A 17,857-nucleotide genomic window follows, 5' to 3' on the forward strand; every position below is an offset into this window, starting at 1 on the left:
CTGGTCCAATTACATACACTGCTGGCCAAAATCTTAAGGCCAATGGACATAAAGAAAAAATATGCATTTTGCCTTATTAGACTCAACCACTTATTTGAGTAGAGCTTCGAAAGATGAAAGTAAGAAAAGGGAAAATAAAAAACGTTTTTAGCATTTAATAGGGAAAATGTGAACACTATGAAATTAAAATAAATACTAGCTGGTCACAAGTTTAAGACCATACTGAAATGAAGCGTTAATCGGTAAACACAAAACGAAATTTAGTTATTTGTGTTCAAACATTAGCGTTATCAACATCTCCCACTGACATCTCCTGTGTTACATTGGGTAAAACATGGCGAAAGCTAAAAAAGTTGACAGAGTTTGAACGTTGCAGAATTGTCGAGCTGCAAAAGCAAGGTCTCTCTCAACGTGCCATCGCTGGTGAGATTGGACGTAGTAAAACTGCTGTTATTAACTATACGTACAGTAAATAAACCCTGACGTAAAAAGCCTTCTACATCTCAACAATTAAAAATATTATACAGAAGATACTTGTATTAATTATAAGATGGAAGATAAATATGTCACACAGATCGTATCTTTGAGAATGTCATCAACAAATATGAAACACATGGTTTAACTACACTAGCTGCCAGTGGATATATCGTAATTGTTCGTTTCCATTAAAACAACCGACACACAGTAATTGATTTTGCGGGAAAACTTTTTAGAGGAAAGCCACATTGGGCTATCTACTGTGTACCTCGCAGAACCGAACCTCGGTTTTAGTGTTGTACGTCCGTAAATTTACCGCTGTACCACTGAGAGATTCACGGGAAGGATACAAGTACTAAATTTACTTGATATAAACACAATTGAATTAGAAAAGCTTCCAATAAGTGTTCACTTTCTATGCAATTCATCTAGCTTCAGGGTTAGATTCCGTTGGATGATGAACCACCAAGGAATAGATCTATTCGGGTTATAAAAAATAACCCGATATTATCAAGATAAAATCCATTTCTTACCGATTCAAAGACAATTGTGAAGCAAATCCATAGTTTTTACCTTGAACAGAAAACCACGTATATACTTACCACATTCAAGTAGATACCATATGTAGTGTAAGAAACTGTTTTGCGTAAATCTTTCCATAACATCGGATAAAATAAACTAACTTTGGCATAAGAAATAATAAAGTCAAATAAAAGAAAAATAATTACTGCTAATGTTTCAGAAATTGGTCATACTAGAACTTATTTTTATTAATTTATAACTCTATTAATAATTAATAAATATTCGATCAGTGATCTTTGATTGTTATATAAAAAAAGAGAATATTTGCGAATATTAACTAGATTTGTTTTTAATAGATATACCATATGATACTTTTCTAAACGTAGGCGACGTCTATTCCTAATTTTGAGCTGATGACCAACTTATTTTGATAAAATCCTAAATAAACGTTTTGGATGTTCGGAATTATATAAATTTAATGGTTTAAACATGCATATGGGAGACATTTGTTTCAACAACTCGATTATATCAATACGTTGCCTAAAAAGATGAACTTAAAGGACAACGTATTTTACGACAACGTACTGATTCCTTTTAGCTTCCTTGTCTACCGAACTGAGTGGCAGAATTTATTTTATGTAGTTCAGTCCCAAACATTTAAGAATACCATAATATGTTCTGTGTTTGGTGTTCCATTTCTTGGTTTAAAACGAGTCCAGTTGAACCTCCGGATGTTTGTAGCTTTTTGGTTAGAATATAGAATTGCATAACATAAAAACCTGGCAATAAAGAAGAACCTTTTTCAGGAGAATTGGTATGTGCAACCGGATAACATCAAACATAGTTTAGTTTCTCAGTTGCGTTAGGTGCTGTAGCTGGAAAAAAAAACTAGGCTTAGTATCTACGTCCAACTAACGATCACCAAAACTTGAAAATGACCATGAAAGTACACGTTATACGCTTTTCATGTTTGAAGATCCAGTGTATAAAATATATTAGTTAAATGTTTATATATTTATTAATGTTCATTTTTCTGTTTTTAAAGTTCTAATTTTCACTGGTTGAATAATTCACCAATTCAATGAACAACCCTTCAACTCGCTACATCTGTAGCGTTTACATATCTCAGATTTCTTTACGTTAGTTTCAAGTATTTATTATATTTCACCCATACACTAGTTTTCAATTGTGAACTAAAAGTTTTCCAATTGAAAGAAAAGATGTGAGCAGCCATATTTGACTTAGGTGGATGTGGAAGAAGAATCGATGGCCAAACATTCTTTGTTAACCTGAAGATGATCTAGGAAGGTCGAAACGTTGTTCTCTGCTTATCAATAAGTGTTAATACCCATACCAACCGTTCTAAGACACAACGATGGCCAAAAGTGTTTCAAACAATATATGACATCCATAACAACTGCTCATTCATTCATACATAAATAAAACTTTGTGAAAGGTAACATTTTGTTTCGTTTCTTTAGTCTTTCTTTATTGAATAAGCAGGATAAATGTAAAAGAATAGTTACTACGAGCAAAGCATACTTTATTTGCTTAGATTAGAGACAAAAGCCAAACAAAGCCTTTAGAAGTTCAGTTTATTTGCCAGGATTGGAAACTAAATAAATTCTAGAACTCTTTTCTGATAAAGCCTGCTATTCGAAAAACGTTATTGACAACAAGTTACCATATCAATGGAAATCCAGAGGTAAGTTTATTTTATGAATGTAGATGAATAATATGAATATGTATGGGTTGTGTGTACTTTTCGCATGCATATAAACAATGTTGACTGTAGGGTGTAATAGATATGTGTGTGCTTGTGAATATATCTAAACCATCAGGCGTCTTTAAAGTAGGAAGCATCTACAAGAGTTCGTCAGTGTATTCAATATAATAAACAAGTCAAGCGAGAATCTTCATTTGGTCTTCCATGAAATTAAAAGTGAACTATTTTAATTTTTATTTTGTTTGTTTTTGGAATTCGCACAAAGCTACACGAGGGCTATCTGTGCTAGCCGTCCCTAATTTAGCAGTGTAAGATTAGAGGGAAGGCAGCTAGTCTAGTCATCATCACCCACCGCCAACTCTTGGGCTACACTTTTACCAACGAATAGTGGGATTGGCCGTCACATTATAATGCCCCCACAGCTGAAAGGGCGAGCATGTTTGGCGCGACGGGGATGCGAACCCGCGACCCTCAGATTACGAGTCGCACGTCTTAACACGCTTGGCCATGCCGAGCCTTTTATTTTGTTCTTGATATGTATAAGATTACTTCACTATAGCTCTTAGTACGTTAAGGTAAATCGAACGCTGAACTAGAAGGATATTCAGAGGATCGTTGATCATATTAGGCTTTTAAAATGTACGAAAATGTGTCCGTCGTCATGAACGGACCATTTCTGACAGAACAACGAGGAAGGATGTCTTACATATGTCTACAAATTTTTATTAAGTTTTGTTATAGATAAAAAATAGTGTGAAGAAACAGTCCCCATATTCACAGATTGGAATTTATTTTTATTTTCATAACCTTGACCTTTCACAAACTAACCTTTTCTAAAATGGGCCATAATTCAAATGTATACCAACCTTTGTCTAAATCCATTCAACTGTTTTTGAAAAAAAAGTTAGTGACAAACACACTTACAGGGGGTGAAAACATAATCTCTGTCATCCTCGTGTAGCTTTGCGCGAAATTCAAAAACAAACTGTCTTAAGACTCCATCTCACCCTAATCACCACAAACCACAACAGTTCATCAATAGTGTTTTCATGTTTAAGTATCACTAAATATTATTCTAAGTTTAGTCTTAAGACTCCATCTCACCCTAATCACCACAAACCACAACAGTTCATCAATAGTGTTTTCATGTTTAAGTATCACTAAATATTATTCTAAGTTAAGTCTTAAGACTCCATCTCACCCTAATCACCACAAACCACAACAGTTCATCAATAGAGTTTTCATGTTTAAGTATCACTAAATATTATTCTAAGTTAAGTCTTAAGACTCCATCTCACCCTAATCACCACAAACCACAACAGTTCATCAATAGTGTTTTCATGTTTAAGTATCACTAAATATTATTCTAAGTTAAGTCTTAAGACTCCATCTCACCCTAATCACCACAAACCACAACAGTTCATCAATAGTGTTTTCATGTTTAAGTATCACTAAATATTATTCTAAGTTAAGTCTTAAGACTCCATCTCACCCTAATCACCACAAACCACAACAGTTCATCAATATTGTTTTCATGTTTAAGTATCACTAAATATTATTCTAAGTTAAGTCTTAAGACTCCATCTCACCCTAATCACCACAAACCACAACAGTTCATCAATAGTGTTTTCATGTTTAAGTATCACTAAATATTATTCTAAGTTTAGTCTTAAGACTCCATCTCACCCTAATCACCACAAACCACAACAGTTCATCAATAGTGTTTTCATGTTTAAGTATCACTAAATATTATTCTAAGTTAAGTCTTAAGACTCCATCTCACCCTAATCACCACAAACCACAACAGTTCATCAATAGTGTTTTCATGTTTAAGTATCACTAAATATTATTCTAAGTTAAATTTTGTATTTCATATTTTACAACAGCTTTTGTGTATTTTTTTATAAACGTTATATTTCTGCCAACTCCTTGGAGAAAAGTGTTTGAAACATTTGAAAATAAATTGTTTGTTTTGTTTTCTATTTCGCGCAAAGCTACTCGAGGGCTATCTGCGCTAGTCGTCCCTAATTTAGCAGTGTAAGACTAGAGGGAAGGCAGCTAGTCATCACCACCCATCGCCACCTCTTGGGCTACTCTTTTTACCAACAAATAGTGGGATTGTCCGTCACATTATAACGCACCCACGGCTGAAAGGGCGAGCATGTTTGGTGCGACCGGGATTCGAACCCGCGACCCTCGGATTACGAGTCGAACGCCTTAACACACTTGGCCATGCCGGGCCCGAAAATAAATGACGTGAATGTTTCATCAAGAGATTACAATGCAAAGCCTGTGACAGTTGCATTATGTTTTCTACAATTAACTTATTAATTCTTAAACCATTTGATCTAAATTCACCATATTTGTAGGAAACTGTGAAGTCAGTCAGAGTTGAGTGATATGAGAAGGGCGGAATACACATTTTTTACATCTTTATGGAAATGACGACAGCCGATAAATGACATCAACTTTATAACACAAGGTAATACACGAGTCTCTTGGTCAACGAGGTTTCTAACAAGTTAGTAGTTTTTAGTTTCACAAATATAATCTTCTTCTGATAAAACAATAAGCTTTAAAACAATTCCTAAACAAATACAATAGGTTTAATTATTAGAGAATGAAGTTTGCAATATCTACCTTTGTGCAATAGTTTTCATGAAAATAACATTTAAGAAAAATGAAGGTTGATTATCAGGCTATTAAATGGTTGTAAGAACATTTAACTGGTTGTGTCTGAGAGATGTAACCATCTGTGTGGTGTCTTGATAATAGCAGTTCTCTATTTTGATTAATTACATGGTGCCTTGACAGTAGGAACTGGGAGATATGACCATCTGTGTGGCGTCTCGATAGTAACAGCTGTCTATTCTAATCAGTTACATTGTGCTTTGACAGTTGGAACTGGGAGATATGGTCATCTGTGTGGTGTCTTGATCGTGGCAGTTCTCAATTCTGATCATTTACATGGTGCTTTGACAGTTGGAACTGGGAGATATGGTCATGTGTGTGGTGTCTTGATAGTAACAGCTGTCTATTCTAATCAGTTACATGGTGCCTTGACAGTAGGAACTGGGAGATATGGTCATCTGTGTGGTGTCTCGATAGTAACAGCTGTCTATTCTAATCAGTTACATGGTGCTTTGACAGTTGGAACTGGGAGATATGGTCATGTGTGTGGTGTCTTGATAGTGGCAGTTCTCAATTCTGATCATTTACATGGTGCTTTGACAGTTAAAACTGGGAAATATGGTCATCTGTGTGGTGTCTTGACAGTAGCAGCACTCTATTCTAATAATTTACATGGTGCCTTGACAGTAGAAACTGGGAGATATGGTCATCTGTGTGGTGTCTTGATAGTGGCAGCTCTCTATTCTGATCATTTACATGGTGCCTTGACAGTTGGAACTTGGAGATATGACCATCTGTGTGGTGTCTTGATAGTAGCAGCACTCTATTCTAATCAGTTACATGGTGCCTTGACAGTAGGAACTGGGAGATATGGTCATCTGTGTGGTGTCTCGATAGTAACAGCTGTCTATTCTAATCAGTTACATGGTGCTTTGACAGTTGGAACTGGGAGATATGGTCATGTGTGTGGTGTCTTGATAGTGGCAGTTCTCAATTCTGATCATTTACATGGTGCTTTGACAGTTAAAACTGGGAAATATGGTCATCTGTGTGGTGTCTTGACAGTAGCAGCACTCTATTCTAATAATTTACATGGTGCCTTGACAGTAGAAACTGGGAGATATGGTCATCTGTGTGGTGTCTTGATAGTGGCAGCTCTCTATTCTGATCATTTACATGGTGCCTTGACAGTTGGAACTTGGAGATATGACCATCTGTGTGGTGTCTTGATAGTAGCAGCACTCTATTCTAATCAGTTACATGGTGCCTTGACAGTAGGAACTGGGAGATATGGTCATCTGTGTGGTGTCTCGATAGTAACAGCTGTCTATTCTAATCAGTTACATGGTGCTTTGACAGTTGGAACTGGGAGATATGGTCATGTGTGTGGTGTCTTGATAGTGGCAGTTCTCAATTCTGATCATTTACATGGTGCTTTGACAGTTAAAACTGGGAAATATGGTCATCTGTGTGGTGTCTTGACAGTAGCAGCACTCTATTCTAATAATTTACATGGTGCCTTGACAGTAGAAACTGGGAGATATGGTCATCTGTGTGGTGTCTTGATAGTGGCAGCTCTCTATTCTGATCATTTACATGGTGCCTTGACAGTTGGAACTTGGAGATATGACCATCTGTGTGGTGTCTTGATAGTAGCAGCACTCTATTCTAATCAGTTACATGGTGCCTTGACAGTAGGAACTGGGAGATATGGTCATCTGTGTGGTGTCTCGATAGTAACAGCTGTCTATTCTAATCAGTTACATGGTGCTTTGACAGTTGGAACTGGGAGATATGGTCATGTGTGTGGTGTCTTGATAGTGGCAGTTCTCAATTCTGATCATTTACATGGTGCTTTGACAGTTAAAACTGGGAAATATGGTCATCTGTGTGGTGTCTTGATAGTGGCAGCTCTCTATTCTGATCATTTACATGGTGCCTTGACAGTTGGAACTTGGAGATATGACCATCTGTGTGGTGTCTTGATAGTAGCAGCACTCTATTCTGATCAGTTACATGGTGCCTTGACAGTACGAACTGGGAGATATGGTCATCTGTGTGGCGTCTTTACAGTAGCAGCACTCTATTGTGATCATTTACATGGTGCCTTGACAGTAGAAACTGGGAGATATGACCATCTGTGTGGTGTCGTGATTATGACAGCTGCCACTTTTGATCGGTTACATGATACCTTGACAGTTACAGCTGGAAGAGATGATTGTCTATATGATGCTTTCATTTTTAAAAGATTTTCTGTATTTTTATTAATTAACATCTTTACAAATACGCAAACCAAACACCTTTTTAATGTTGCCTTTTCAACTTAAAAAATGTTTTTCTTAAATCTGGGATAATTTTCCTTCAAATAATTTACACATAATTTCATACCTTTACGTTTAAACTTCCGATTGCTCAGTGACAATCTTGAGTGCTTATTTAAAAGTTAATGTGTCAAATGTATTATATTTACCAACAAGATTGATACACACTGTTTTATTTCTTAACACAAATATATTTTAATATACAAATAATAATACAATCTATAATAACGGTTATTACAAATAGCTGTTAAGAATATTGGCTTATAAACAAACATTTGACAAACTTATAAACAATATTCAGTCTTCTATCTGGTCTGGAATTGAATATCCTATCAAAGGTCCAGGTTCACGAAGCGCAAAGTACTTTTATGTTAATAAACAGATACAATTCACTTGATGGGAATGCCAACTAGCTCCATTCTTGTTTGGCCTAACGCGGCTTACAAAGCTTAATTTTCATAAACATAAGAATACATACATCTAATGTCCTCGTAGAAATACTATCGTCAGAAATTAACTCACTGAAGTTAAACGGTTTGTAATGTTCAAAATCTATAAACTATCCTAGTCAAATACCTGTAGTTTTCCGATTAATAAGTGTTTGTCACAATAATAGCCTCCGAGGTTTATGGTATACTGTGTGTAGCAAGCATAAAATATATTAATACTGTCTTTTGGTGCGTCGATTTATAAGCTCTTATACCAATCACACGAGATTCTCGAACGTTCAACAATGTTCAAAGACACGCTAGTATTTTCGTAGACAACATATCGTTGATTCTTGCTCTCGAGAATCTACTACAAATTTAGAGAACAGGCAGGATTTCCACAAACATCCAACAATATACGTCACATGCATCAAAAAACTATACTGAAACAAACGTAGGTATTAAAATAAATGTGTAACAGATTTACTGTTAGATAGCCCATCAACTACCTTTGCTTAAAAGTTCCAATAGCTTATCTCTTTCTTTTTTGTATTATCATCCTCGTGGATTAGCAGTAAGTCTTCGGTTAAGAAAACAAAAATCCTGAGTTCAATTCTTTGCAATAAATAGAGTGCAGATAGCAGTCCATTGTATAGTGCACGATAAGATGAATGAGATAATGAGAATGCCTAAACTTAGTAGTATTATGTACTGTTGTGGATTAAAAATGTTACCTTGTTATTATCATTACAGATGGCCCGGCATGACCAGGTGGTTAAGGCGCTCAACTCGTAATCTAAGGATCGCGGGTTCGAATCTCTGCTTGCCCTTTCAGCAATGTGGCGTTATAATGTGATGTTCAATTCCACTATTCGTTGGTAAAAGAGTAGCTCAAGAGTTGCGGTGAGTGGCGATAACTAGTAACTAGCTGCCCTCCCTCTAATCTTACACAACTAAATTAGGGACGGCTTGCGCAGATAGCCCTCGTGTAGCTTTGCGCAAAATTCAAAATCAAACAAACAAGCATTACAGATAAAAAGAACTTAGTAATTAACTTTAAACAAAGTTGTTCTGAAACTCTGCACCACTACTTATTTTTATTGTAATTCTGTTCAAGAATTCGTTATGTTAAAAAAATAAAGTTTTAATAAAATAAACAGTGAACAATGTAGTCGAGAAAACGTTTATTCAAAACGGTTAGGTGATGTCTTTTGATCACTACAAGGAACCTAAATTTACATAGGATTTACATAATATAACACATATTCCACCACTGTAAGAAGCCCAGTATTCTTCTTATGATATGACTTAGTCCATGACCGTTGATGTGAGGTGAACTTTTGTGAAACTGGTATAATTCGGTAACAAGAGATTTATCGAATAGCACGTGTGGTTTAATGTTTACTTACGGTTTATTGAAATACAGCTCTTCTGAAAGATTAAAGATAACAAGTCAGAAGCATCTTCAAACCCTGTAAAATATAAGTTCATGGTAGTAGGCAAAACACTATATGTATATAATTTAGTTGTCCTGAGGTTTGGACTTTTGTCAATGTAGATATTCTGTTGTTGTTTTATTACATTTTAACCACCGTACATTTCTTAACACAATAGGTATAATCAGTGAACCTGACGATGACCGAAGAAGGTCGAAACGTTGTTCGCTCTTCTATGTAAAGTGTTTTCTCAGCCCAAACGAGCCGTTTTTGCATATAAACAATAGGTATAACTTTACGTCAGTCGTTTTGCGGTTTGACCTTTTATTAATGTAACATGTTGTTATTTTTGTACCACCGTAGATTTCTGAATGGTTTCTTTGTGTTATACAGAAGAATTATTGGGACAAGAATTTAGAAATGAAACCAATTAAGTAACTAGACAGAATTTCCATTATTTTATTTGAGACTAGGTATTCAGCGAAATTTCATTACGAAATTAGGTTTTTATTTAAATAAATAATAATTATATTAATCAGTAAAAGTAGGTTGTTTAAAGATCATTTTCTTAAATATAAATTGGAGCTAGTTTTGTTTAGTGAGAAAAATAGAGAAACGTTCGCCTCAAATAGACTAAATAGTTTTCATAACAGCTTATAGATCATGGAGGACGAACTTACAGAAACTTTCCCACTATGAGAATTGATAGCTGTATTAAATCGACATAAAAAAAGAACCACTTTCTAGATAATACCGAAAATACTAATAATTTATTTCCTGAATGTATTGTACACATTCTGGGGGAGGGAACATTAATAAAAATAACAGCAGAGTATTTTTGTCTCGTCTTCTGTATTATTTTCTCATCATTTATCTGTGTTATTTATCTTTGTCTTTCATCTTCTAACAAACGAAGCTGCTCTGACAAACCAATAGTCGCCAATTAATAATGCAACCTCACAAAGCTTTAGGCTAAAGACAGGTGTTATGCTTCGAAAAACCTTCAGGGAGCGCTTCATAATAATCTGTCAAGAGAATACTTTTGTTAACAGACGACCTATCACAAAAATGTGTCTGTGACTGACAAAAACAACAAGGAAAAACAGGGATCCGGGGTTGCTGGTTATTTTTGGTTACATTTGTGTGTCACTGATCTAAACTCGTGTGTTTTATTGTATTAATAAAGCTTGAAATTATTGAGCCAAAATTGACAACGTTATAGTCTGTGTAGAACATTTTATGTTCCGTATGCTGTTTACAAATCTTCATATCAACGAATTCGAATATTATGCATACCAGGGCGAATTATTACTACAGTTGTTTGTTAATGGAAGCAATCTAATGTTGACAACTAGCTCGTTAAGAAAGGTTATTGCGTATTAGCTAAAGCGGGAAATAAAGAACAGCATTATCATGGTATCTTAAGCCCAAAACACCACGGTATCTCATTAGTATAAACCAATAAAGATAGCTAAAGAAGGATACTAAACATTTATTGTACTACGGTGGCAACAGGTTATTTCACAACAAAATTAGTTACGTTATAAAAGTGTTAACATACCAGAAATTCGATCCCGTATAAAGTTGCAGAACCCTTTTTAAAATTTTGTGAATGTTTTTAACACTGTAAAGTTAATATATTTTTGTGTGAAATGTAGATAGGTTGGATTAACGGTCTTTATAGTTGTATTTAATAATTTTCTAGAAAAATACGTTTTATTACTTGCACGTATTCATGGAGGATATACACACTACGTTATTCTGATAACAAAATCTACACGTTCTGATATTATGTAAAGAAATACAACAAAACAACTTCAACTTACATTTTTACCGATTCGAAAATGCAAAAGTTGATATTTGCACAGAAATCTATGACGTACAGAATAACACATATGAGGCATTTCTAAGTGACATACAAGGTTATTTTTGGCCTGGCATGACCAAGCGTGTTAAGCCGTGGGGGCGTTATAATGTTACGTTTAATCCCACTATTCGCTGGTAAAAGAGTAGCTCAAGAGTTAGCGGTGGGTTGTGATGACTAGCTGCCTTCCCTCTCGTCTTAAACTACTAAATTAGGGACGGTTAGCACAGATAGCCCTCGAGTATTTTTGTGCGAAATTCCAAAAAAAAAATACTGACATTTCTAAAAATTGAACTTTTCATCTCAAATTAATGCTCAAAGTTTGTTAGATTTAATTTCTTATTAGTCTGTGTTTATTTAGCAGTTTGTTCTTCTATTTCGCTCTCTTTATATATCAAATTTGGTAACCCATACACAATCTTTAAATTAAGCAGATTTTGAATTAGAATCAAGAAAATATAAAACTATGATACCCTGTTTATTATTAGAAATCTCTAAAATGTTAACAGCAGTTTGTTTTAAATCGATTGGTCATAAACACTTTAAAAACAAGACCACATTAAGATTTTGTTGTTTTTATTGTTGTTTTGAATTAAGCACAAAGCCACACAATGGAATATCTGTGCTCTGCTCACCACGGGTATCGAAACCCGGTTTTTAGCGTTGTAAGTCCGCAGACATGCCGCTGAGCCACTAGGGGGCGCCACATTAAGAAGATGTAGACATGTACAAGTAGATCTGCCGCCATATTTACTAAGGCTATGCCTCACCCATTTTTCAACAGAATTTAATAAAACGAAAGTGATGAACGTTTCCTATATTCAATCGGTCTTTACCATGTCATATTATGTCTTATTACTCAATTGTTATTATATTTTATCTGTTGCGTTTTGAGACTCAAAACTCCTTTTATTTTATTGTTTATGTTGTAGTTTTTGCTAAAATAAAATGTTTTGAACGTTTAGGCTTTTAATGATTCACATGAATTATGAACTTACGATTTTTATAACAAAATGTAAAATAATAACAAAACTATTGGCCATCAGTATTTTATTATGAACATACCTTTTATCATCATCTGAAACCACAGTTTTTGTTATGTAACGGATGTTTTATCATATATTTTATTTAATATTGATGTTTGTTTTAGTTAAATTTATATTTGGAAATGCATGTAACTTATGGTATTAAATATGTGTATAAGAATCAACAATGTTCTACGTGTGTGTAAGTAAAATATTTTTGTCAACTAAAACTTTGGAGAACCTTGCCTGAAGTTTACCAGTCTACTCGCAAAACGAGTTTTAAATAAATTTTTGTTTGACTACAGTTAGTATTCTATAAATCTCGGAAGCTGTTTACCATAGGAAACGACAGATATCTGACCAGGAACGCTTAACTTCAGCAAATTAACTTTGGACGTTAGTTTTTATACGAGGATATCAGTTATCTTCTCGGAAGAAAAGTCAGCTTGATGCTAGCCATTAAACAAAGTGTAACAATATCAACACAGAATTAATTCACTCGTCGTGAACCGTCGATAAAATATTCAGTTTCAAACCAGACAGACGACTCAGTATAGTTTATAAGTTTGCAAAACTTTTGTATCTAAATCATTATTTGTAAAAATAGTTAATATATATTGTATTGTTGTTTGCATATTAAAATATATTTGTGTTAAGAAAGAAAATTGTGTGTATTAATCTCATGGCAACTATCATAAAGTTGACACATATCGACCTTCAATTAACTTCTAAATTTAAATTTAAATTTTCAGCTATTTGAAATCTTAACACGTAACATAATGAGTCGGAGACTCGTCAGAGATCAGTTACAATACGTAACAATTATGAAAGCACGTTTTATTACTACCTCAAAATATTTTTTATTATGATAGACATTTTATCACTATCTCAAAACAGAGTGGGTTTCGTTTTTTTTTTTTTGACAATTCACCAAGTCATTTTTAAAGCTATTGAGTGGCGCTTCAACGACATTATACATTTCTTATCCAATGATACAATAATAAATTTTGCTCTAAACAGCGCGTGCAAATTTCAGTCTTTCAGTTAATCTGAACTCATCCTAAATAGGACCGATACCGGCTGTATTACGCGATAATCTTAAACAGCAGAGTAAACAGTCCAGCAATACGCGACGCCAAGTAGAGCATTTACTACGACTTGCATAAAAAAAAATTTCACAAGTGACTATTTGTGCTGTCTCTATTCCGGGTATCGAAATTTGAATTTTAGTATTATAAGCCAACAAACTTACAAATGAGCCACTGGAGGGGTTTCTTCTCAATTAAAGTTTAAATTAGGTACCCAACTACTGTTAAAAAATTTAACTCTATGTATTTTGTTGCAAGCTTTTGCAATAGATAAAAATATCAAAGTTGTTTTAATTTAAAACACTAGTTTCAACTCAGTGTAAAGTCACCTAAACATGTGATGTCCTAGGCCCTAGCTTGTCTTGTTTGTGCTTAGGGCCATCATCATTTAGGATGCTCGTCTTGAACAAAGTATACTCTTTGTGGTCTCTACAGAAGACTAGGGGTTCCATAATAGAAAAATGTGAAACTCTTTTTGGTTTCTTTTACCCACAATACATGGACATCAATCACTTTCTCATGTCTGTCGTTGTAACGTTGGTGTCACAGAAGTAAAAGTGGTAAAAGGAGACAATCATAATGCGTTTTACTGCCATACTTTATGACGGATGGGAATGAGTGATTGTAAAGGAAGACAAATAACGTAACGAAAAATAATTAGTTTTATTTCATTACTGTTTAAGGAGTCAGTTATTTAAATTTTGATGGTTCTCGAAACACATGATTCTAATTAAATGCTGTTTAATGTATAACACGTTTCAAACAGGATATATTTCGTATTGAATTGTGCTAAATTGTTTCGCTAATTAATTAGTTATAATCTGTTTAATGAACTCACAGTTGTGTTTAGTGTTTAAAGTCGCTAACAAATGTATATTAATTCTTCAACTTTTCTACCTTTTTTAAAATTATATCAGTTCATAATAAATTATCGGCTCCCTGGTGGCTCAGCTGAGAACTAACGACACTGAAAATTGGATTTCAATACCTATTGTGGATAAACCATAAATAGTCCATTGTGCACCTTTGTGCTTAACAGCAAACTAACATACAATAAAGCTATTAAAGTTTAATTTTCATTAGAAATCTATTGTTATTGAACAGATAAACAAGCATTAATGTTATATATCTGTACAGCAGGACCTTTTAAAAAGACCTTTTAAACTTGGATTTTAGTTATCCGTTTATTATTTATGGACCAAAGAAAAGTTAAGCTATAAGAAAAGCACAATATATAATAAATTATTTGCAGAATGCATTTCTGTAAAAAATAGCCAAAACTGGAAAATATGCTTCACAAGCGATTTTGTTTTATCATAAGAAAACCATTTGTTATTAACTAGCAGTCAGCGTATAAGCGACGTTCTTATGATAATCTTGTCACAACTCTTATCATTTAATAACATTTTGTATGATATTGTCATAGGTCTAATTATTTAATAACATTTTGTATGATATTCTCATAGGTCTAATTATTTAATAACATTTTGTATGAACTTGTCGTAGGTCTAATTATTTAATAACATTTTGTATGAACTTATCACAACTCTTATCATTTAATAACATTTTGTATGATATTGTCATAGGTCTAATTATTTAATAACATTTTGTATGATATTGTCATAGGTCTAATTATTTAATAACATTTTGCATGAACTTGTCACAACTCTAATCATTTAATAACATTTTGTATGATATTGTCATAGGTCTAATTATTTAATAACATTTTGTATGATATTGTCATAGGTCTAATTATTTAATAACATTTTGTATGATATTGTCATAGGTCTAATTATTTAATAACATTTTGTATGATATTGTCATAGGTCTAATTATTTAATAACATTTTGTATGAACTTATCACAACTCTAATCATTTAATAACATTTTGTATGATATTGTCATAGGTCTAATTATTTAATAACATTTTGTATGAACTTATCACAACTCTAATAATTTAATAACATTTTGTATGATATTGTCATAGGTCTAATTATTTAATAACATTTTGTATGATATTGTCATAGGTCTAATTATTTAATAACATTTTGTATGATATTGTCATAGGTCTAATTATTTAATAACATTTTGTATGAACTTATCACAACTCTAATCATTTAATAACATTTTGTATGATATTGTCATAGGTCTAATTATTTAATAACATTTTGTATGAACTTATCACAACTCTAATAATTTAATAACATTTTGTATGATATTGTCATAGGTCTAATTATTTAATAACATTTTGTATGATATTGTCATAGGTCTAATTATTTAATAACATTTTGTATGATATTGTCATAGGTCTAATTATTTAATAACATTTTGTATGAACTTGTCACAACTCTAATAATTTAATAACATTTTGTATGATATTGTCATAGGTTAACTCATTTAATAACATTTTATAAGAACTTGTCTTAGCTCTAATTATATAATAACATTTTGTATGAACTTGTCATTGGTTTAATGATTTAATAACATTTTGCATGAACTTTTCAAATCTAATGATTTAATAACATTTTGCATGAACTTTTCAAATCTAATGATTTAATAACATCTTGTATGAACTTGTCATAGGTCTAATTATTTAATAACATTAATATAATTTAATAACGTAACCATCGTTTTCAAGTTTCGTGCTAAATTCTAGAAGACTGAGTATATATATGAGTATCATGATACTTCTAATTCATCTCCATTTCTTAAAGTCTATTCCATAGTGTAAACATATATTAGAAAAACACGGTTTAGATGTAAAACATACACTCCATACGATGTCAAGGTTTTTTAAAATCGGTTTCTTCCGATGCACACATTGTATTTTATGTAATATAATATTGAACAGTGCATTATTAAGGGCATAATTAGTGATTTTTCTCAATCGTTTTAGTAATGGAATTTATCATTCAGTACATCGCATTGATAACTTCAACCTATAGTTTTGTGAGACTACTTGTTGTTTGTTTTAAGCAACCACATTGTCTTCATTATGTTTTGCTTACAGTAAAACGGTAACCAAGCAAATCAGAGAAACTTTTAAACGTGGTTTGTTTTGTTAGTATTGAGTGATTAAAATTAAGTTGGACTTTTTACAGGCAGAACAAGTTATGTACTTTAGTCATGTTTTCCTTTCACAGACATAACAAGTTATTTTAATCACGTTTTACGTGCGGAACAAGATATGCACTTAACTCATGTTTTCCTTTTACAGACAGAACAATTTATGTACTTAACTCATGTTTTCCTTTTACAGACAGAACAATTTATGTACTTAACTCATGTTTTCCTTTTACAGACAGAACAATTTATGTACTTAACTCATCTTTTCCTTTTACAGACAGAACAAGTAATGTACTTAACTCATGTTTTTCTTTTACAGACTGAACAAGTCACATTTATGTGGGTAATGTTTACAATGATCGTCTTCGGCAACACTTACGTTTTAGTAACTTTGTTGCCATCAAAACACAGGAAGTCAAGGATGAATTTCTTCATCATACACCTAGCTTTAGCAGGTAAGTTTCGTTACATCTGAGTTTGTGTTCGAATAATTGCAAGATTTCAAGTATTAGCGTTTATTTATGACTAGGAAAACCTTTAAGGAGTATTAAACTCGCATAACAAAAGTGGAAACTAGAATTAGAATTAGGTTTACAAAACCCATTGAAAAACAGTAGTTTTAAGATGATTATTTCACTCATTGTTCTTTTCTTTTAATTTCGATTTATTAGATCTTAACAAGTACATTTTACAATTTTCTTTCATAAGTAAAACGCGACTTTCAATGAAGAAACGATCAACTTGTCAGAAACTCGTTAGAAAAACTAGTTGTCTAATTAAACTATGAAATGTTATTCCTTACAATGAATATAAATACAAGTATTTTCTCCATTAGCTGCCTCTGAAACAAGACAGTTATTTCCTGCTAACAACTGTGACGTTTTATATTCTGAGTCATGAGAAAACACACAGTTTGAGTTTAAAATCTGAAAGCTAAATAATGACACTAGAACAAACTTTACAAGTCCAATAATGTCACTACAGCTTAGTTCATAACGTTGTGCTCCGGTAATGGTACTACAGTAAAGTTAATAATGTCCAACATCAGCAATAGTACTACAGTGCCTGTTTATAATGTCCTAGCCTAGTAATGATACAACATTGCATCTTATAATGTTTTAACCCCGTAATGGTACTACAGTAAAGTTTATAATATCCAATATTAGTATTGGTACTACAGTATCAAGGCGCAGTGGAGACACTAAAGCATGGACTATGGTCTCGAAACTCTAAGACAATTGGAATTTCTAAGAAACATTTCACGTACTTCAGGT

General features: G+C 33.1%; 1 protein-coding gene across 1 annotated transcript in view; it reads left to right on the forward strand.

The window, feature by feature from the left end:
* The window catches only part of LOC143256551 (cardioacceleratory peptide receptor-like), a 55,412-nt gene that overhangs the window by 11,586 nt on the left and 25,969 nt on the right, over positions 1-17,857 (forward strand). Inside the window, exon 2 of the mRNA XM_076513911.1 lies at positions 16,903-17,038. Coding sequence (XP_076370026.1) covers positions 16,903-17,038 — 136 coding nt within the window. The remainder of the gene's footprint in view (positions 1-16,902; positions 17,039-17,857) is intronic.

The sequence above is a fragment of the Tachypleus tridentatus genome, chromosome 7 (genome assembly GCF_004210375.1).
Source record: "Tachypleus tridentatus isolate NWPU-2018 chromosome 7, ASM421037v1, whole genome shotgun sequence".
NCBI classification, from domain to species: domain Eukaryota; kingdom Metazoa; phylum Arthropoda; class Merostomata; order Xiphosura; family Limulidae; genus Tachypleus; species Tachypleus tridentatus.